The sequence below is a fragment of the Gigantopelta aegis genome, chromosome 3, assembly GCF_016097555.1.
Source record: "Gigantopelta aegis isolate Gae_Host chromosome 3, Gae_host_genome, whole genome shotgun sequence".
NCBI lineage: Eukaryota > Metazoa > Mollusca > Gastropoda > Neomphalida > Peltospiridae > Gigantopelta > Gigantopelta aegis.
Window position 1 is genome coordinate 28,872,639 of NC_054701.1, and position 23,714 is coordinate 28,896,352.

Consider the following 23,714-nt stretch of genomic DNA (forward strand, 5'->3'; position numbering starts at 1 on the left):
CGTATTTACTGGTTTCTATGGCGAAGTAAATAAACTAGCTGAGAAACATCCATGACCTCAAAATATATCATATCGATTCGGTGACCCCATGATCAATACCGTCAAACCTGACCATCGTGTGCCCTCGTTAATAATGCCAAACGAGAGTTTGAGTGTAATATTCCTGTAGCGATATGAATTCATGGCGACTGTGTGTTGTGAATAACACTGTGACGTGCTGGGTGGATATAATGCGATATTGTGATTAGTATTTAAAACATGGATGATACTGTCAGTCGGCGAGTCGGTGGGTTGTAGAGCTATGGGATGTGGTAGCAGTAAAACTCCGGGCCACGAGGGTTTGCAGAATAAGCACATCACGGACCCAGGTGATCAACGGAAACAAATAGAAAGGTATGTGTATAATTATAGGAGACACACACACACACACACAAAGAGAGAGAGAGAGAGAGAGAGAGAGAGAGAGAGAGAGAGAGAGAGAGAGAGAGAGAGAGAGAGAGAGAGAGAGAGAGAGAGAGAGAGAGAGAGAGAGAGAGAGAGAGAGAGAGAGAGAGAGAGGCAGAGGCAGAGGGAGAGGCAGAGGTAGACATAACAGTAAAACTCCGGGTCATGGGGGTCTGGAGCGTCAACACACAACGGGTAATCAACGGAAACGGATAGAGAGGTAGCCTATGTAATTAAATAATACTCAGTTTTTATCATGTTACTTCGATGATATTGTTAGTACATGTACTGTACATAATCGTATGTTTATTAATTAATTAAGGGGCATGTTCAGGTTGACAATATTATTTTTATGCCATTGTAAATTATTTTGAGCATAAATGGTCTTTCGGTATTGTCAATATTATTGACCGTTGATGGCCGACATAATTTGATAAAATATACTGTCTGTAATGTGAAGTAAATGTCAGGAATCCAGTTAACTTCCTGATACTATGGATGAGGGTTCTGGTTGCTGTCATTGTTTGCTGGTTTTGTTTATGTGTTCCCTTATTTCTTTCCATTAGTATATTAATGTCAATATAATGAGTCAATATTTACCATGTTTCGGCCGTTTTAACACAGATCTACCAACTAATCTTTCAATTACGCCCCGCCTAATTTCCATCAGCGTTACAATTTAACTAAAAAGTAAAGTTTGTTTTTATTTAACGACGCTACTAGAGCACATTGATTTTTATTCATTCATTCTGACACTGTTTTTTTAGAGGAAACCCGCTGTCGCCCCATATGCTAAACGTTTACGACAGGCAGCACGGGATCTTTTATTTGCGCTTCCCACAGGCAGGATAACACAAACCATGGCCTTTGTTGAATCAGTTATGGATCACTGGTCGAAAAGAGGCGACAGCGGGTTTCCTCTGTCTATATCTGTGTGGTCCATAACCATATGTCCGACGCCATATAACCGTAAATAAAATATGTTGAGTGCGTCGTTAAATAAAACATTTCCTTTATTAAACGCGCTCTCTCACAGATGGTTGACTTAATTATTGACCCAACAAGGTAGTATATGATAGGTACGGTATTATATTATATTATAGGTACGGTCCATAACGGCTATTTGGAGAGCAGAGGTGTGACGTATTATTTTGAGTCACGTGACGGGCATTCCCCGAATAACCGCAGTTATTAAGTGCCAAAACGATTTACCAAGCTCGTGTAACGAGAACGCTTGACCGTCCTCTGCGACGTAGGGTAAATAGAAAAAAAACAACAATGAAAATAAGTTATTAAAAAATAATAAAAACATGTACTGAATGATAATAAGCTTACATTCATTTATTTTAGTACCAGAAGCATGTTAAACGTCGACAATCCCGACTAGTAAGGCCTTTGCATATAATAGATACATTTATCGTTAGTCGTACGCGAAAAACTCTAAACATCTGGATCACAAACACCGTCATTTTCCACCTTGTCAAATTCATTATTATACAAAATATGCCATAACAGCTGACTTGGGATAGGAATTGTTACATTTTAAAAGAATACTCTGAACTAGACGGTGTTTATATACGATGTGACTATATATACGAAGGCCGTGTCTATAGCCTCCACTAAAGAGGGCTGGCTATATTCACAGCAAAAATGTATATAGGCGGTAAATAAGTACATGTATTTCATTGATCCATATTACCGAACCATCTGGAACAGGAGGAATACATACTAAGTACTGTATGAACAGTGCATTTTCTGAACAGGGGAGGGGGTGGGGGAGTATATGAATTTAGTGGACCCTTTTGTTTACGTATTCCATAGATATATGAATAGCGTCATATTGTCCCTACAGTACTAACAAAAAATTAATCATAATAAATAAATAAATAAATAATAATAATATTAATAATAATAATGATGATGAATAAATAAATAAATAAAAATAACAATTACAAATTATCAGCAGCTGAGATAGATTAACTGAAAGAGAAGCTAACTACGGACAGTACACAAACTAACAACAGGGCTTGGACTTAATAATTTTTCGCTGATTGCAATTTTGAGGCTGCTTACGTAAATTTTGTAAAAAAGTTAATTTTACCGTAAATAAATATGACTAAAAAGTTATTTTGCTGTATTTAGTCACATTTCAAATGCTCAAAATTGCAAGGGGCATTAAAACTCGAAAATATATTTTTATAGGCTACTAGTCTAAATTTATGTAATGTTTTTGTAACAACCGCCCCCACCCACCCCACCCCACCGCGACGTGATTTTACCAACATTATAATACATGTAGTAGTAATAATAATAATAATAATAATAATAATAATAATACACAATTATTATTCCTATTATTATTACTACTACTACTACTACTACTACTACTACTACTACTACTACTACTACTACTACTACTACTACTACTACTACTACTACTACTATTATTATTATTATTATTATTAGCCTACTAATACCTTTTTGGGGTGGAGTGGCGGTGTTTTATCTGGAGGCGTTTTGGCTATAAAAATGCAAGATTAACGTGCGTGCACACATGCACAAACGGCAGGCTGAACTTGTCCCTGCACGTAGAACTGGATTCTAATAATTAGCCAACCTTTGGACGACAAAACATGCAACAGTACACTGTTTTTTACGCTATACATTAAAACCGAAATACCACTTTGCGAACCAGTCAAAATAATTTGCACACGCGCCTAATAATAATAATAATAATAATAATAAATGCTGAGTTCATGTCCCAAATGTTTATTTATTTTATTTCAGCGTATTCGCGGTTATTTTCGTCATGAAATAATATATTTTTTATTATTTGCCATGTATATAGCCAGCCCTCATTTGCCAAGTCTCTATACATGGCGATCGTTTATATAAAATCCAAAAATACATTATACGGTTGTCGTATATATAGCCTCATCACTACGCGTCTGTTTTTCCGTATTTTGTATGTCTCATCACAAGAAGAGTTCCACATTTTAAAAAAAAGAAGCGTATCATGGACTTCCCTCGATCGTAGTTCAATTAAAATATTTTGGATCATACAATAACTAGGTTTGGTATTCCAAAATGAATGTAAGTTTCATTTATAATGCATATTTAGAGAAACAAGGCCCACTAAATCCGTGATTGAGCTCCTTTAAGATAATGATAATAACTAGTCAACGATAACGATCAATCTCTCTTTTACAGTTTCACTCAATTCGTTTTTGTTAATCAACAGACGATCGCACATTGATTGAGTGCCTGAACCTTTTTTGGATATAGGCACGTTAATCATAAAGTTAAAGATTGTCATGTAGCGGTCTCTAAATAACTTGAACCTGAACTCTATTTACGTGCCCATATCCAGTGGTATGATTTAGAACAGAATGGTATTTCTTTTAATGGAACAATTTTGTTATTACACTAAATAGGGAAGATGGACCTTTTAGAAGCGCCATGTCAAAAAATACAATGTTATGGATTATTAGCCATAAAACATTTTATTAAGGCGCAAAATTTTGATCGGGCATTTTCAAAGACTAAAAACCAATAGGACTTGCAAGCTATCAGCGATCCAATCTAATTAAAATTAGCTGCACTATTACATGTGGATCTAACAGCAGCCCGTTGGAGCTCATGTCCAGTTGACCTTTCATTCGACCAATCAAAACCTTACTTGCAATATCATGCCAGTGATTTGAAAATAATTTGAAAACATTCGGGATAATGCCGAGGGTATACGAAATGATTCGGGTGAATTACGAAGTTTACCGGAAGCTAATTGCAATATAAAATTTTATATAAAATTCGTTTCAGGACGAAAACCAAACCCGTGATGATATAGCCATAAAATCTGTTTATAATAATATACAATCCAGAGTTTATTACTGCACTTTTCCCACTGTTTTTTCAATGTTGAAATAGACCAACAAGTTCGCCTATTGCATAAATAGTCCCGCCCGATATTTTTTAGAATTTGTATACTCCCGAATAACGCTATAAAAGGCGAAGTGTAATTGGTCGATATCTAAATTGTTATTTATAGATGAAATGTCACCTGGACATGGGAGTCCATTCAATGCTGTTAGATCTACTGGTAGACCCAATAGAGCTAATTTTAATCAGATTGACTGCGATCGTGTATTTAATGCCCTAGAAAGTTCAGAACGGAAAGGTTGGACCCCCGCTCCATAGAAAAGATCGTTGTGAATTACGTTTGTCAGATGCCAGTCTTATTCGGAACTTCAGTTGGTAAATCGAGGGGGAGGAAAGAGGGGGCCAGACCCAATAGCCTAGTATATGCAGAAGAAAATCTGTATTTGGTGTGACCTCTGTGCAGCTATAGCAGTGCAGATCCTTCATTAGACGACCGATTTGGAATCTAACACGTATTGGGGTTGGGTTTTTGTTGTGTTTTTTTTTAAACTAATCGTTAGTAATTAAAAAACAGCGATTTCTATCCTATCAATTCGTCCACGTGTATACACTGTATGTATGCACAGGGTTCGACAAATCCAATAGCCCTAGCATGTAAGGTATTTATTTATGAGGTCATTGCCGCTTATTTCACTTCATTTCACTTCAACTTATTTTCGTGCTTATACCTAGTTAAGGTTCAATCACGCTGTACTGGGCACACACCTCAGCTATAGCCGCTTATAGCCAAAAGACAATATAATAAACACGATCAACGAAACTACGACGTCGTATTGACCTCATTACGCAGTGGTTAAAGGGACAGACCCTAGTTTCAACCCGTGAAAATCAACACTAAGTTTAGTTAGTCTACACACCTGTAACACATTTGGATAAAGTTTCAACTGAATGAATCATGAGTCTGTGACTTTGAAATGGTGAAATACCCTCTATAAAAATAGACTAAAACTCGACTCCATACCTGTTACTTCTCAGACGCACGTGCGCTTTTAAAAATATGAGAAATACATTTTGTGATATTAAAAACAACAGGATGACTAAAAACACTTCGAATGTACGGACATTGATAATCTCAACCATAAAATCTAAATAAAGTGTGATTTCAGATACCAATGACGGCTCTAATGGTAAAACAAATATGCCTTAGTGTTTAAAAACTAGGAAATGTCCCTTTAAGCTGGCGGATTAACGCCGGCAGATGATGGGTTCAGTCGAGTAAAGGAAAGGAATGTTTGTTTAACGACAACTCCGCACACTGTAAACTATGGTTCACTGGTGTCTTAAGCCTAGCACAGGTTGTCTTTGCGAGTACACAGATCCGACACCGACTGGAGGGATAAAAAAAAAACCCCTACAAACTCAGGTGACAAATAAATGAAATCGCCTGACTGAGCTATGTATGTAAGCCCATATGCGACAGTCAGATCAATATCGGAATGTAATGTACTTATGTCAAATTAATTTTCAAACACGCTCATTGAGGTACAAACTCTGAATTGTGACAGAAAGTGTGCCCCGATTGAGAAACGGCATATGCTATTTGGACAAAAAAATATTCTTGGATCAGAAAGTTTATAATTAATAGCCAAATATAAAATTGTTTGTAAAACCCACAAGTTAACTGGCGTTCCAGGCAAGAAAGGGAACCCTGTCAAAGATCATACAATATATAATACAGTTACAATGCAGAGGCTTTTTAGTTTGGTCAGCAACAATCAACTCTGAATGGAGTGCAGGAGGGACGCAGTCGAGCGGTAAAGCGTGCGCCTAATGCGCTATCGATCTTGAATTATTTCCCGTCAGTGGACCCCATGACCTATTTTTCTTTTCTTTTCATTTAAAATTAAAATAAAATTTAACTGGTAATTAATTACGTTCTTAGATATATAGCGGTGTACTTATTTTATTCATTTGTTTTATTTCGTTTTAGACTGGAGAAAAATGAGAGTTACCAAGAAAAATCTTTGGAGCTGGCATATAAGTCACCTGAGAAAAACTTTATACATAATGACAAGTCAAAACACGGTAAATCTCAGAACGAGGAAAGTGCCGAAAGCAAAACACATACGCATACGAATGTTAGCAATGAAAGACCCACATCTAATACCGCATCAACAACAAAAGAAGAAACCAATACGTCAGTACCGCCACTACCGCCTTCTCTTCCTGTCCCGCAACGGGGAAAAAGCAGACGTTTATCAACTGACGAGAGAATTAAAAACTTAGAAAAAGTACTGCAGCAGCAAAATGGCGATTATGACATGCATCAGCGACCGAAGACAAGAGGTGGAGGGGACAGGCCAAAAACTGGTCAAACAAAATACAGACGTCGACAAAGTGAAGTAGGCTTGCACCGTGATCATCTTGGGACTACTAGTGAACTTATTATTCAGGGAAAAGTGGATCTGGAGTGTCCTTCCACCGCCAAGATTGTCCGAATATTTACAAGCAGTACATTTACAGGTAATACAATGTATTTTCAGATTACGTTTCATAGCAGATGACTTTATAATCTAGCTATGAGAGAGAGAGAGAGAGAGAGAGAGAGAGAGAGAGAGAGAGAGAGAGAGAGAGAGAGAGAGAGAGAGAGAGAGAGAGAGAGAGAGAGATCAGCTGCATCATGAGGGTCGATTTGTCGCTAACGCACACTATAACCTAGTCTGTCATGAATATGATTACAAATTTCTGTTAATCTGAAAATATTTTCAGACACATTTCACGAGAGAAACACTCTGATGGAGAAAGTGTACCCCAACCTGAAGAAGGTTTGTCAGGAGGAAGGGTACGAGTTCCAGGTGGTGGACATGCGCTGGGGAGTCCGAGACGAGGCCACTGACGACCACATGGGCACGGAGCTGTGTCTTAGAGAAGTGGAACTCTGTAAAAAGCTCTCTACAGGACCGTGCTTTGTGGTACGATCTTAACGAAAATATTTACCAAGGTTTCATGTAGCAGATATGGAATTATATACAGAACAACAAGAGACAAATTTTATTTTATTTTATTCTATGCTATGACGCAATAATTAATTCAGGAGCTAGACTAATAACTAAACTAACGGGATTCAAACTTGATCATTTTAAATAAACATAGACAACTGACTTAATTTCGCTTTTCTTTTGTTGTTCAATATATATAAGTTGGTGTTAGGGTATGTAAACCGTGAATACCTTTGTGACGGTACATGCTCTTAAATTTGTTTTCGCCTGTGGCGATTTTAATTGTTTTAAAAGGCCGTGTGCAGTTCCACATGCACTTAGCTAGCTGGGCAACTTGTTACGTAATACTTCTGCGCGACGGTCCTCGATTGGTACGCCTAATACACACCCAGCCAGGTGCGGAGGCCATGTGGCTAGTAGTTACGTAATATCTCCGGTAGTGCTGTTTATGGCCAGGAGATTGCTCGCGGTTGGCGACAGCCAGACTGACGATCAGAGAGAAATATACCGAAGCTAGTAGAGGTGAAATATCAGATGATAGGGGAGGTACCGCCTTGTACCCCCAGGCGTATTCTGATTTATAATAAATAGCTAGTTTTTAGAGATATCGAGGAGAACCAGAATAGGAAGGCTCCGAGGGAACGTTAGTCCGTTTGGACTTTGGTAAATATAATTTCTGCTCTGTGTATAACCTTGATGTGATTGATGTGACTTTAAATATTTTAATACTGTATTATACCAATATTGTTTAGACAGTGTCTTCGGTCATCTGACGAAGTAAATCGTAGACTTTTTGTTCTAACATTATACGAGTATTTGGTAATATAAAGCTTAGCCAGTCATCCTAGACGACCTAGGTAAACTGTAGGTTATTGGCTTTATTGTGATAAGTATTAATTCTGTGTTACAAGGTTACTGAATGAGTAGTTAGGGTTAATTAAAAATTAACCCGTTAGGAATAGAGCTGTAATTCCTTTATTAATTAACTTCTCCTGGAAGCGTTTCTCAATTATCACACGCGTGGGTGTGGTGTAACGGTGAAGTGATTCGCATATTGTGTAACTAGACACCTAGAGATTAACTAATTAAGTGATCAGTCTGGGTTGTTATTATTGCTGTTATTAATTAACTACTACGGCTGTACATTTGTCAGCGTAGGATAATACAGATTCCAAAGTGTATTGTGTTTTGTTGTGTTTCTAGTGAGCTAAACGTGCTATAAATATATATACTTTATATAAGATCGTATCTCTGATCATACCTAGAGACGAGCCATACTAGGGTTAACCGCCTGTTACAGAGAGATCTAATAGATATACAGTTAGGAGAGATATTTTGATAATCGTGTTTTATTCAGTTACGGGAATTATAGAATCCCCGTGACAACCTTGAAAAATGATTTCCCGAATTCTAGGTTCAGTAAGCTTATTTATTTAATGACGTGTTTAACAGAATGTTATATAAAGCCTTCTACTACATGTAACTACATATGCAATGCATAGAAAAACATCGATTAATCAAATAGTTTGTGTCAGATCTTGAGATGGAATCAGGTCCGTACCCTCCGGGGGGCAGGGGGGGGGAGAGCAGTTGCCCCCTGAGAATATAACTTTTTTTAACTCATGAAAACACATCTCAGGGTTTAATTTGTATAGTGTTTAATTTGTTTATAAAAAGTAGTGCCCCTAGGATTTTGATCAGGATACGGCCCTGGGAATGAACTGTAAAACCTCATTATTTGGAAATTCCAAATGGTGTTATGACAAGAGGTATTACTTCTGACACATTATGGTTTATTTCCAGACGTTTCTGTCTCACAAATATGGCTACAGATCCTTCCCTCGCTTAATCCCAGCAGACGAGTTTCAACAGTTGTCTGATGTGATACAGTCAGCAGAAACTAAAGAAGTTATTCAAAAGTAGGTTATTACCTTTTCAAGTTTTAAAAAATATTTAGTGGCTTGTATCATAGCTTGGCGAAATATGTATCATTAGTTTTACTTCTTCTTTGAATGCTTGCACATAATTCACGGTCATGTTCACTCGCTGCCATATTGTTTACTCTCAGTATTATTTACGTGTCAGTGGATAAAATATGAATGATTTACAAAAAAGCAAATATCTAGAACAGTATTCGGTTTTTAAAAAAATCATTTTATTTCATTTTATTTATACTTATGTTTGTGCTTATATCCAATTAAAGTTCAAGCACGCCGTCTTGGGCGCACACCTCCAGGAAAGAGGGTTAGTTGTTAGTGCTTAGTAAGATAGAAATTCCTATAGTAGTTTTACATCTACTCACTGAGTCGTTAAACTCGCTCTGAGTGAGAACCGGTACTGGGAAGCGTACCCAGTACATACCAGCCTATTGTCCGATTGCTTAACCACGACACCACCGAGCCCGGTTAATAAAAATAAATGTTGCTGCTCTGTCTTGGTGTTTAATGAAGTACGCCTTTTACGAATTAATTTTTATAAAATAGTTGATGAATGGAAATTACTCAGCTTGTACGTTCTTTAAAATTGCAGGTGGTTTATGCGAGATGACAATTCTGTACCACCCACATACGTATTACAGCCAATCAGCAGCTTGCTGCCAGATTTCAAATCTTCAGACTTGGACCTTCGATCCCGGGCAAAGAAGGCTTGGTATGATGACAGCGCCATCATGCAGGATGCTATTGTTTCGGCAGCCATTCAGTGTCTGGATAAGGTCAGGGCTCACGAATACGAAATGTCTGGTACGTAATCTTGCAGGATGTCTTTATGACACTCTTCTCGGAGAATATTGTGTAAGATTTATTATATCATACGGCGATATCCAACATATGATGGACTTCGGTTTAAAGATATATGATTGGCTGCTGAATAATGATTAGTTAGGTGTCAAAACTAAAGAGCTTACTGATATGAATTGTTTCACTACTGAATAAATAACTGTGTTTATGGTAATTAACAAAAACCACAAATGGAGTTTAAAAAGGTCAATTTTAGAATTAACAACTTATTGCCTATCTTATTGTTAGAAATGTTATTTCTGTACTTGATACTTATATGTTAATTTTTATATTAGTTACTGAATACCAAAATGCTATTTAAATTTTCTGTTTAGTTACTGAAGCCGAAATCCGAGAGGTTTTATTCACCGAAGATAAATCAGCCGGCAAACAGTGTGTTTGGTTTCACAGAATTATAGAAGATATAGAAAAACAGGAACCCAACTACCAGTTGAGTCGATATATGGGTATGTGCTACATTACGTGTTTCACACATATTTCTGAATCATCCATTGTTGTTACAAACAAAATACTATCTATAAAGGTACCGCATAAAAATTTCATAATGGCGGCATTCTGCTAAAAGTATAAATTGCATTTGGTTGAAAACGAACATTTTTGATATTTTTTAAAATCCGGTATTGCTCCATGAGTACACACATCCATCAGCTGAGGTGTGTGTGTGTGTATGTGTGTGTGTGTGTGTGTGTGTGTGTCACGGGGATCCTATAATACCCGTAACTGAATGAAACACGATTGTCCAAATATCTCTCCTAACTGTATATCTATTAGATCTCTCTGTAACCGGCAGTTATACCTGCTGGTTCGTCTAGGTTTGATCAGAGATAAGATCTTATATAAAGTATATATTATTATAGCATGTTTAGTTCACTAGAAAACACAACAAAAACACAATACACTTTGGAATCTGTATTAACCTACGCTGACAAATGTACTGCCGCAGTAGTTAATTAACAACAACAAATAATAACAACCCAGAACTGATCACTTAATTAGTTAATCTCTAGGTGTCTAGTTTACACAATATGCTAATCACTTCACCGTGACACAACACCCACACGTGTGATAATTGAGAAACGCTTCCAGGGGAACTTAATTAATAAAGGAATTACAACTCTATTCCTAACTGGTTAATTTTTAATTAACCCTAACTACTCATTCAATAACCTTGTAATACAGACTTAGTACTGGTACCTATCACAATAAAGACAATAACCTACAGTTTACATAGGTCCTCTAGGATGACTGGCTAAGCCTTAATAATTATTTAGAACAGTGAGCCTACAGTATACTGCGTCAGATGACCGGCAGCACCGTCTAAATAATATTGGTATAATACAGTATTAAAATATTCAAAGTCACATCAATCACATCAAGGTTATACAACAGAGCAGAAATGATATTTACCAGTCCGGACGGACAACGATCCCTGGGAGCCTTCCTATGGTTCTCCCCGATATCTCTAAAACCCTAGCTATTTATCATAAAAGCCGAATATCGCCTGGGGGTACAACGCGGTCCTTCCCCTATCAAGTGATATTTCCACAGCGACCACGCCGGCATATTTTTCTTAGATCGCCAGACTTTCTGACGCCTTGGTCGCCAAAATCACGGTCGTCGAAACCGCACTCGCAGAGGTATTACGTAACTACTGGCCACATGGCCTCCACAACTGGACTAAGTGCATATTGGGATGCACGGTCGAGCGAAGATATTACGTAACAAAATGCCCACCTGGGCTAAGTGCATATTGGAACTGCACACGGCCCTCTAAAACAATTAATATCGCCACAGGCGAAAACAAAATTAAGAGCATGTTCCGTCACAGTGTGTGTGTGTGTGTTTTAAGTGCAAGTGTAAGTGTTCTCACAATATATCAATTATTGAAACCAGCCATCATCTCCTCTATCTTCACTTCTCTGTTGTAACTTTTCTTGTATCTTATTAACGTTTAACTAGTAAATTGATATTTATATAATATATTATTAATTATTGCAGACTGTTTGGGACCAGAAGAAAAAGTGAAAGAGTCAAGACAGTTACTTGGTGAACTTAAAAACGCATTACCGGAAAGAATTCCAAAGAAACACTTGATCCTTTACAAAATCAAATGGTCAGAAAATGGTGCGTAATTAAATACATGTATATATGTTTGTGTCTATATCTCTGTGTGTATATATATGTTTGTTTGTCTCTGTATTATGTTTATATTTGTCCATCTATGTATATGTGTGTGTGTGTGTGTGTGCGTGTGTGTGTGTGTGTGTGTGTATGTGTGCATTTATATCTGATGTCTGTATATTTATGTTAATATAGAATTCATAAACTACAGCTTTTGATTAATTTATGTTTATGATTAGGGGTTGATCCTCAAAAGAGTCCTCAACACAAAGAATATATTCACAAGTTATGTGTGGATTTCGAATCCAGTCTGTTGAAAATGATCAAAGATGGAATCAAAACGAGACTACAGACAGATCTGGCGAATCCACTGTTTGAAGAGATTGTTCAGCAAACACTGTTCTGTCAGGAGAAATGCAAAGCATTCCACGGGCGTCACGACTCGCTGGAGGTAAACAACTGAAACTCAATCAGCCGTTTCCTATTTAAACAAATTTGCACTGATAATTTGAACCACATATTTTTGTACCGAAATAAAAATAATGGCTTTGTGAAATATACAATATTACCATGGTAATAACCGTCAGATATATACTGGCATTAAGTAAATAAATAACTTAGTAAGTAAATAAATAAATAAATAAAGAGAGACAAAACCAAATGGTTGTACTGTATATTCTGTAAGATGGGGTGTTATTGTATAGTGGTATATGTTTTAATTGTAAAAACTCTATACTAGTGCTTATACTTAATGCTTTACATTGCCCACGAAGTTAAGGTCACCAAATTATGTTCTTCGTATTTCAGAAAATATCCCACTATTTAGTTGACAAAAGCAGGATTCCATTTGTCGTTTACGGTCAGTCCGGTTGTGGGAAAACATCAATTATGGCTGTGGCAGCAATGAGCACCTGGGATGAATTTGATGGAAACGTTGTCGTTATAATAAGGTATGTATTAACATCAATAGATTACAAGTTTTTACAAGATTATACCTTTTGTATTGTGGAACTAATAAATACACGTATATTAAACAACACGGCGTACCTGTTCAACATGTATTTTATGCCGTCGGTGCATGTATATTGGCTGTAAGAACCTCCAACTGACATAGAATATCGCGATAGACACTTTTGATTTCATAATTTTTAATTTGCTATAAATTTTTGAAGTGCAGAAAACTATTTACAAATATATATCTTTTTGATTTATGTTTTATTTCCAGGTTTATTGGGACAACACCAGGCAGTTCAACAATTGGAGCTTTGCTTACTAGCGTCACACTACAGATCATGAAAGTGTATGGACAAGAAGCAGACGATATGCCAGTGGTATGCTTGAATTATTCTATTTTAAACCAGTATTTATTTAACAGTTTGGGACGCCTGGGATTATATTAATGTGTATTTTTTATGTAACTGAAAAATATCATTTAATCTCTAGCGTTGTAACACGGACATATATTCACCCCATCCTTCTGGAAACAGCATGGGAAACATCAATTTAACAAAGAAAGATATGTATAAATATGTCTTGTATTGTCAGTGCTCGTGTTAATTTTAGGATATTAAAGAACTGACAGACGCCTTCCACGAATCACTGAAGCTAGCATCAGAGAAGAGACCACTGGTCATCCTATTAGATTCTCTCGATCAGTTTGATCCTTCTTGGGGAGCTCGTCAGCTCGGATGGCTGCCACACAATCTACCGCCACATGTGAAAATTATTGTGTCAACTTTACCTGAAGCTCAGTATGAAAGTCTACCAAGACTCAAGGTATGTTATATTATCACAATGACAGACATGAACAAAATAATAATATGCAGACATATACAGAGATATATTTACATAGTCAGAATTAGCCTATGGGGAGTTTTAAAGACATTACTTTGTTAAATTATACTTCAAAAGAGATTCATTTTGGACATTATATATCTGCTATATGCTTGACTGACAAGTAAAAGGTTATAATGTCTATTTCATGATTTAACAATATATTACAAAGGAACGCAAACAAACATTTTGTTCAGTGACATTTAAATAATAACGAGTAAACACTTCAAAATAAGTAAGGATATATTGTTTTGTAGTAACTAAGTTTTGAAATCAAGAAATTCAGTAATTATTACACTTTTTGCGTAATATTTGATGTACATTGCTGTCATGATGTAACAAAACATTACTTTTTGTTACCATGTACCCCTACCTTTTCCTTAACATCTTAGAATAGTTTGACTGATCATGAAAGGTTGTCAAGTAACATCTATGTTCCAGGCTCTATATACATCAGAAGAGCATTTTCTGGATGTCCCAAAGCTGCCTGACAATGACGTCAGTGGTATTCTTGACAAGTGGTTGGAAACAAATGGAAGAAAGCTGACTGATTTCCAAAGACGGAAGGTGATGACTGCCTTTCAGAAATGTCCTTTGCCTCTCTTTCTGAAGCTCTCGTTTGACCAGGCTTGCAGGTGGACATCTTATGCACCCACAGATCAGACTATATTACAAAACACCGTGAGAGGCAGCATCGATGCTTTGTTAGCTCGAGTTGAACAACTTCATGGGAAGCTGTTTGTATCCCATGCCCTTGCTTATCTCACTCTAAGTAAGTTGTGCAACTACTGACACTGTGTAACCTTTTTATGTTACAGAAATAATATTGTTGAAATCTATTCTATTGCCCAGGTATTAATGCCTCCCACCTGCTGGTTACCCCCTTCAATTTAATTGAACTAGATACTGTTTTATGGAAACAATATAACCTAATAGATTTTGTTTAGAAATATTATATACTATAAATACTGTTTGTATTCAGAGGATTATTATATTGTTGCTAATATGTTGCTGAACTTTCAATATATTTAATATTTCATGTTGTTTTATTAATGTGCTTTGGAGTTGGCTCCTCAGAGGTGTGTGCGGTAAATAATGTTTCTTATTAATACATCTTAGTTACTCTTCTGATATATTATAACCAATGAACACTGAAGATCATTTCATGGTATTATGCTATGCTAATTTTCTCTCAGGTAAAAGTGGTTTGACAGAGAGTGAACTGGAAGACATCTTGTCGTGTGATGACGAGGTACTGAACGACGTTTATACCTACTGGACACCACCGATGCGACGACTGCCGCCATTTTTATTGGTGAGGCTCAAGGCAGAGCTAGGCCAATATTTAGGTTCGTATTAGTAAATTATATTTTGTTATTTTTTCGTTTTTAATAATTTGACTATCAGATATGTTAGCATATTGCAATGGTCAAGAAAGTATAAATTTGCAGCTTCAATAAAACAATTACAATTGATTATTTCAACAGAATTTTTTTTTATAATTCGTTGACAAATTAATTTAATTTTTTTGTCAAAAAAATGTCTATTGCATAACATACCAACATTTTATAATTTTGTTCAAAGGTGAGTCAATGGTAATCTACTTCAAAATTAATATTAATGTACATTCTAATCTTGACATGACAAAAATCATACCATGAATCCAACATATATTATTGAAAAAAAATGTTTGGCTACAGTTGATTGTTGGTCATCATTTCAGTGGACCGGGGTGCGGATGGAGTTCGGGTTTTCTACTGGTACCACAGACAGTTTATTGAGGCTGCTAGAGATCGCTACTGTTCTGACGAATCAGAAACAAGAAAGAGACACATGGACATGGCCGAATTTTTCTCTGGTACCTGGTCTGCTGGTTAGTAATATATTACTTGTTCAGGGGTTATATATATATATATATATATATATATATAGAGAGAGAGAGAGAGAGAGAGAGAGAGAGAGAGAGAGAGAGAGAGAGAGAGAGAGAGAGAGAGAGAGAGAGAGAGAGAGAGAGAGAGAGAGAGTGTGTGTGTGTGTGTGTGTGTGTGTGTGTGTGTGTGTGTGTGTGTGTGTGTGTGTGTGTGTGTCTTTATCATATAATTTACTCATGATATCCATGTCATAAACCCATGTGGTAATTTAGTTTATTACACCGCGGTCAAAGGGATACTCATGTGTGTGATATTTATCATCTCTTCACATGTGAAAATAAGTCTTTTGCGAGGTCATGACCTCCGATCACGTGGGCAACAGTGTAACACAGTATAACTCCATATAGATGTTATGCGAAAAGTGTGCACATGGTTCTTTTGATTCATATTTTTAAATCGGATAAATACTTGCTGTCAAAATATATTTTAATAGGTTAGTTTAGCCTTGAATATGTTTATAATACTGTTTGTGTAAACTTGATAGATGTGTGGCGTAGGAATGCAAAGTTTCATTGATAAATAGCTAAACTGACTAGTCAGAACATGACGTCATTTTGGTAAATGACATCATTTGGTAAAGCGGCGTTCTCATTATGTGATTTTATTCACACCGACCTGTCTGTCTGCAATTTGTCGTAGCGACACAAATCGTATGTATGGGAAGACGTTACGTCACATGATTTGATGATGTCAAACAAAGCTCATCAGTTTAAAATATTTTGCAGCAAATGTAAGTGCCTATAAATTTCCACTGAAATAAAGAAAACATGAATGTAGACACTTTACTGATGGCATTATGTAACGAAACAATTATTAGGTAACCATATTTAAGAATAATATGAGCTTGTAGCATTACAGCAATTAATATCTCTATGTATAAAATTGTGCTCCATATTTTGGTATTTATTTTCTAATATGAATACATTTTATGTAAAAGTTATTTTTAATTTTTCCACTACAATGATGATATACTGGGGATATTTTTTGACCATTACTAATTTAGTAACTACATTTATTATGGTTTTATATTTAATGTTTCTAAAATTTAACATTTCCAATGCCACAGGAAAACGTAAGGCTTACAAAGACAACGAAGGAAATGAAAGTAAAGCTGACCGTCACGTGACATTACAGCCACTCAAATTTGGCAGTGCTTACAACTTGAGGAAACTAACCAATCTGCCATACCACCGGCTTGAAGCAAGACAGATGGAAGAACTTAAAACAGAATGTCTTTCAAGCTTTGATTTCATTTTTGCAAAACTACATGCTATAGGTTTAAGGTAAGAATTTAACATTTAGAGTATAATAATATTCAGCATTACATGGGTCAAGAGAAATATTTTATCAAGATACATGACATTGTATTAATCATTGCAAAGATGTCTTGACAATGTTATTATTGAAGCAGTGAAGAGCTTGTTTATACTAACCTTTTGTTATCCAGTTAAAGTACTGTGGTATGTTAAGACTGTCAGAAATGATGTTTGTAACACTAAATATTGAATTTCAGACAAGTTCTAGATGACTTTTCTGAAGCTCGCAAAGTCTTGCCTAATGATCCAGAACTGAAAACACTGACAGAAACACTTCAGCTTTCTCAGGATGCACTGATTTCTAACCCAGATGAACTTCCATCACAAGTTCTCGGAAGAATATACAATCCTAAGGTATTAACTACATTTATATTAAAATCAAATATTCAATAATGATGTATTAAACCTTTCAGAAGGTATGAACTTCCATCACAAGTTCTCGTAAAAATATACAATTCTAAGGTATTAACTACATTTATATTAAAATCAAATATTCAATAATGATGTATTAAACTAAACCTTTCAGAAGGTATGGCTTTACATACGACCACTGCCATAACATCAGTGTATTGCCAGTTTCTATGTGTTTTAAGCTCTCATTTAGCTATAAAACTGGCATGTAGACTGTCCGGTCTAATGAACTGACAGGCTTTAAGCACACTTATTAAGGACGTTGCTAACCAAACTACCACGAACATTAATATGCAATAATGTATATAATTAAAAAATCATATGAGACAAATTGTACTTGATGGTTTTTTTTTTAGGTGTAAGCCATTGTTTATTTGTATTTGTTGTTGGTGTGTTTTGTTGTTTGTTTGTTGTTTGTATTTTGTATTCTTTTTTTTTCATTTTGGATGTTTGTTGTTTGTTTGTTTTTGGGTTTTTTGTTGTTGTTGTTGTTGGGGGGGGTTGGGGGGGTTGGGGGGGGGTTGTTGTTAATAACTATGATAGTATTTTGTTATGTTATTGGCTTTTATCGTTACATATTGTTAGTACATTATTTTCTGATTTTAATTTACATATGTATTATAAATATGTTTAGGAGAAAAATATAATGATGCTTATACATAATGATTTTGTGATTAGAAGTTTTGTAAGTGGACATTTAACTCACAGATGCTGAAATGAAATAGGCATGTCTCCCTTGAATTTCTTCAACTTATTGTAGGTTTATTTGATGTTGTAACCTTTGATAACGTCCTTTTTGATTTTGTTATATTTCCTGTTACTTTTCATAATCTTTGAGACTATTCTAAAATAATTGATGAAGGCTCAGATATTCAATGACAAATCAAAATGTGTTTTGTTTATTTTGAAAATGAACGAGCAAAAAGTAAAGTGACAACCGTATTTGTTTGAGATGTGTATTACATATCAATATATATTATTTTCAGGGTTTAGAACAATTTCTTGAAGACTGCAAAAATTCACCGTCATATTACCTCCTTCCAAACCAAAAGATATTGACTCCACCTGGTGGGAAACTTGTACATTGTCTTGCTGGACACAAAGGCGATGTTACGAGTATTGCTCTGTCTCCAGATGGACAAATTGCTGTAACATGTGAGTGTACAACATATAAATGGGATATCATACATTGAAATACAATGGATGTTCATGAAAATGTCCGGACCTTGCTCGTAGATTCACATTTTGAGGTATTTTAAACGTGTTTTTGTTTCGACTGAGTTATCGAAATGTGCTAGTATCAATTTATCCCAAAGAATATATGTCCTAACGTATTTTATGATGTCTGCGAAATTATTTCTAGGTGCTGGAGACAAATCGATCAAATTCTGGAATGTAACTGAAGGAAAGCTTGTACGGTCAACTGATGGAGTAGGAGATGACCCTGGAACTCTCCACTTCTGCTGCAGTGGGAAAATTCTCCTAGTAGATTTTAACCTTTTCATTCTGGGTTACGATGTCAAGACAGGAGTACTGGCCTATTCCATTGATCTATCTGACACAGGCAAAAGGCTGTTTAGTCCATGTGGCAAAAACAGTTCCCTGGTGGGCATCGTGTTTGATAAGGACGTTACATTTTATGACGCAATGACTGGCAAACTGCAGCATAAAATTGAATGCAATCTGTTAAAAGCAGGACAGTATTTGGGAGACTATGGATTGTGTATAGGTAAGGAAGGATTTATTTTTAGTGGTTTGGTACTATTCTCATGAACTGGCATTATGTTAATTTTCGCTAGGTAAAAGTGGTTTGACTGTGAGTGAACGTGGAAGACATCTTGTCGTGTGATGCGTAGATACGACTTGAAAAACCTCTACTATCATCAATAGTTTCCTTATATTGATTTATGTGCAGTTGTTCGAAATACATGTATGTTTTTGTATCTCCACAACAATATGGTTATTCGGTGCTGACACTGACATATGTTGTTGGAAAACATACCTATATGAAACGATCATATGCCAGTTGCCTTTTATAAAACAGCCCTATATGAGTGTATGCCATTATTACTGAAGTTGAATAGTTTCCCCATGGTCACATACTGTCCTCCACTACTCGCCGATTTGTTTCTCTATGCATATGAATAAGAATTTCTTACTAATGTGGTTAATTCAAAACAAAGGAATCTGGCTATAATGTTTAAGTTTACTTTCCGCTATATTGGTGATTTTATATCATTCAATAATAGCTTCCATTGATTGCGTTAGAAATAAAAGAAACATCTGAAGGTATTAAATCAGTTTCCTACATCGATCTATACAATAGAGATTCAAAGCGACACTGGTCTCCAAACAAAGATGTATTACAAAAAGGATGACTTCAACTTTTCAATAGTCAATGTTCCCATTATTTCGAGCAATATAACTTCTGATCCAGCTCTTTGTGTCTACATATCACAACTTCTGAGATACCTTAGGGCCTGCTCATTGTATGCAGATTTCAAACAACGACATATTATTCTGGCACAGACGTTGTTCCATAAGGGTTATGATGTCCAGTTACTTCTGATGGCATTCAAAAGGTTTTATTGTAAACATTTGGAGGCTATATCTACCAAATACGTTGAATCATTAACCAAAATGATGGCTGATGCTATTCGATATTTTGAAATTATGCATACTTTTTTCATTTGTTCGACGAAACTTGCACATTCATTACTCATCGGGGGTGGTTGTCCTCCTATAGAAGAGACACTAGACATAGATTAATTAAATCATCCACTATTTTGCCATATGTCCATTCGACTCTGCAATGTGCAGATTTACGGCCTTGGTAATATATTTTGGTTTTGTTGTTCATATTTAACAATGATAGCTGCCATTCTTTCTTTATTAATTGTCTCTCAGAAACCGTTTATGCTATAACTGTTTTCTGTCATAGAATTATATTTACTGTGTGTTTCACAGGTAGTGAAAAGCACCTGGTGTGCTTGGATTCAGACCAGTTTTGGGCGTTTGTTGTGGATCTAGCAACAAAATCATTCGTTCATAAGGTGCAACCATTTTTACCTTTCAAGACAGAGGATGGTGATGATGACCAGCACACTATTGAAGCCATGGCAATGACATCTGATGGAAAGGAGTTAATTATAGCAAACTGCTATGACAACAATCTCAATGTGTATAACATTAAAACCATGAAGAAGAAAAATGAATGGAAAGGTAAATATTTCAAATGCATGTTTTCAGTTTGTTGACATAGTCTACTGAGCTTTAAGGCATAGCCTTTGACACATCTAAATGTGGTTATGTGCTATATATATATATATATATATATATATATATATATATATATATATATATATATATATATATATATATATATATATATATATATATATAATGCAATTTAATAAAAGCATGACTGCAAAAACTTGTTAATAAAATCGATTGATTAATAATAGTCATTTTTAAAGTGTCAAGAGCTATTTGTGCACATAAAATACATGTACATGTATGAAAATATCAGTTTAATTATGTATTTATGTATGTTCGTTTCTTTCGTTCTTTCATTATTTCTTCATTTATAGATTTGAAAAAAATAATCATTTATTTTAATTTGTGGATGGAATTAAATGGTATACATTCTACAAAGAATACAAAGCAGCAAGTAATAGTGATTAGACAGTTTGCAATTACTAATTATGGCATAGTTCAATAATACAAAAATAATATATATTTTATGCACTGATACAATAATTGTACATATGGTTATGGGTGCCTTTTCTTCAATAATCCAAATTTAAGACTAAAAAAATTGGTTTTAGAAACTTGGTTCCCTCCCTGCTGTTCATATATTTTTAAAATCATTTCATAAATAATCCAAAATTATCCATTGTGTCATTCAATGAATGAAATCAGTATTACTGTGAAATAAAGTGAATAATTTCATGTTGGTAATATCATTTCACTATTTGTGCATATTTGTGAAAATGTAATCATGATTGTAATCATGATTATTGGACAATGTATTCACAATCGTTTCAGTTTTCCTGTAATCGTAATCGTAATCGTAACATTCTCAAGTAATCGTAATCGATTACTTTGTCAAGTATAATCGCCCCATCTCTGATATATATATTATATAGTCATGTTAGATATCAATATAATGAAATATAGAAAGTGCATCCACGATTGTTCAAATACAACTGGATTTAATGGTTTGCATTTATGAAACGTCTTGGACATAATGTACAATGTAATTTCCTATTATTGATGATGGCGTGTCTAATATTGCATAATTATACTATGAGAGTATAGATATTACATGCACATGAATTTTCCTTTTTTTATTCTCCTTGTTGTCCTTTACATTATGTTCCTCATAATCATCATCTTCTTCTTCTTGTTTTACTTTGGATATTTGTTACTTCTTAGTCTTGTTACTGTTGGATTTTGTATGGGGTTTTGTTCTTCTTTTCTTTGGTTAAACCAAACCATTGTGAAAATATTACAATATGTGTTTCAGGCTATGAAAAAGATTTTTCTGAAAAATTTCGACTCACCTCCAGCTGTAAAGAGCTGTATTTCCCAAGCAGACGAGGGGTTGTTGTGTGGAATCTGAAAGATGGATCACGATCTGTTATTCTTCAACATACAGTTAATTTAGTAGACGTTGTCACAGCCGACCTGCATATTGTCGTCACTGTTGGTGATGATAGAGTGGTGCGAATCTGGGACACCAGTCGTGAAGAGATAGAAGATAGTCACAAAGGACAGACTGATGGACCTGAGGAAAACACAAAAGAAGATATTCAGCTCAAGTAAGACACTGCTAGAACTTCTGAACGTCTACATTACCTTTGAACATGTATAATCTACGATTATTTAATGTGAAAACGTAAACCGGCATGCATATATGTATTTAAAATAACGGTACGACTGTTATTTTCTAAATATCTGAATTTGGTAAGAATATTCTGAAAATATGAAAGAATATACTTTGTGTAAACCAAAATGAAGAAGCACATAAACCTTCATTACAGTATAAACTAGTGTTAAAGATATTGCCGTGCAGAGCTGATATATATATGGCTTTCATTTAACTGATAGTTGTCTTCAAGCAGTGTGAATAAATAAAGGGGGATGCGAATTTTGATTTATGAATCCACTTTCTTCACACCTCACCTTTATTGCCCGAGTAGTTAACGTTGCAGGCTATCAAATGCCATGTGAATTGGTTTAATAGGTTCGAATCCTGCCAATGGGCCTATTTGCGGGTTTAAAAAAAATATATTACGGGTATATCAACTTGTGGAGTTTCAGATAAGGAACGTTGCTGATCCTACATTTGCCAAATATGTTAGGATAGTTAAATGTAATAATATATCTAGTAATATTCTAAATCTATTTTCCCTTTCATAAAAACAACTGTGCAATATCAAACAAGCGCATTCTATTAAAATTCATTTAAATTCTTGCAGACATATTGAATTGATGGAGAACCCACGCTACCTGCTACAAAGTGGGAAAGGTGTTGGAAACTTTTACTTGCAGGTGTTTGACCTAGGCAAGTCTAATGTGACCAGAGAGGCTAAACTGGTAAGTTGTATTATGCAATTTTCTCCACTGCTTCAATCAATCCGTTTTCAGTGTAAAGATTCATGTTTTATACCATTTTTAAAAATTTATTTCCAAATATTATTTGAATACAACACTTCATCATACTGTTTTTCATAATTTTCCATGCAATAATAATAATAATAATAATAATAATAATAATAATAATAAGGTGATAATAAATAAAGCTGCAAGCAGTGATTTGACGATATCCTAGCAATTATCTAACATTTTTCAAACAAGCAATTTCGAATGCAATATCGCCCAAAACCGCAACATATCTGCAATATGTTCTCTGTTGCTAAAAAGTCTTGCCTTGATTGCCAAGAAATGTCTAATCATTTTCAAAAAGTAAGTTTTTAG

The 23,714-nt window shown here is 35.2% G+C and overlaps 1 protein-coding gene across 1 annotated transcript in view; it reads left to right on the forward strand.

The window, feature by feature from the left end:
- The first annotated feature begins 259 nt into the window (after window positions 1-259).
- Window positions 260-23,714, forward strand: part of LOC121368581 (NACHT domain- and WD repeat-containing protein 1-like) — a 33,269-nt gene continuing 9,814 nt past the window's right edge. Inside the window, exons 1-21 of the mRNA XM_041493319.1 lie at window positions 260-393; window positions 6,314-6,846; window positions 7,093-7,295; window positions 9,126-9,241; window positions 9,852-10,063; window positions 10,435-10,566; window positions 12,119-12,244; window positions 12,481-12,692; window positions 13,049-13,191; window positions 13,467-13,572; window positions 13,805-14,017; window positions 14,516-14,846; window positions 15,271-15,423; window positions 15,798-15,947; window positions 17,072-17,288; window positions 17,519-17,675; window positions 18,719-18,887; window positions 19,096-19,461; window positions 20,700-20,954; window positions 22,261-22,555; window positions 23,216-23,333. Of these exons, the coding sequence (XP_041349253.1) occupies window positions 263-393; window positions 6,314-6,846; window positions 7,093-7,295; window positions 9,126-9,241; window positions 9,852-10,063; window positions 10,435-10,566; window positions 12,119-12,244; window positions 12,481-12,692; window positions 13,049-13,191; window positions 13,467-13,572; window positions 13,805-14,017; window positions 14,516-14,846; window positions 15,271-15,423; window positions 15,798-15,947; window positions 17,072-17,288; window positions 17,519-17,675; window positions 18,719-18,887; window positions 19,096-19,461; window positions 20,700-20,954; window positions 22,261-22,555; window positions 23,216-23,333 (4,338 nt within the window). The 5' untranslated portion in view covers window positions 260-262. The remainder of the gene's footprint in view (window positions 394-6,313; window positions 6,847-7,092; window positions 7,296-9,125; window positions 9,242-9,851; window positions 10,064-10,434; window positions 10,567-12,118; window positions 12,245-12,480; window positions 12,693-13,048; window positions 13,192-13,466; window positions 13,573-13,804; window positions 14,018-14,515; window positions 14,847-15,270; window positions 15,424-15,797; window positions 15,948-17,071; window positions 17,289-17,518; window positions 17,676-18,718; window positions 18,888-19,095; window positions 19,462-20,699; window positions 20,955-22,260; window positions 22,556-23,215; window positions 23,334-23,714) is intronic.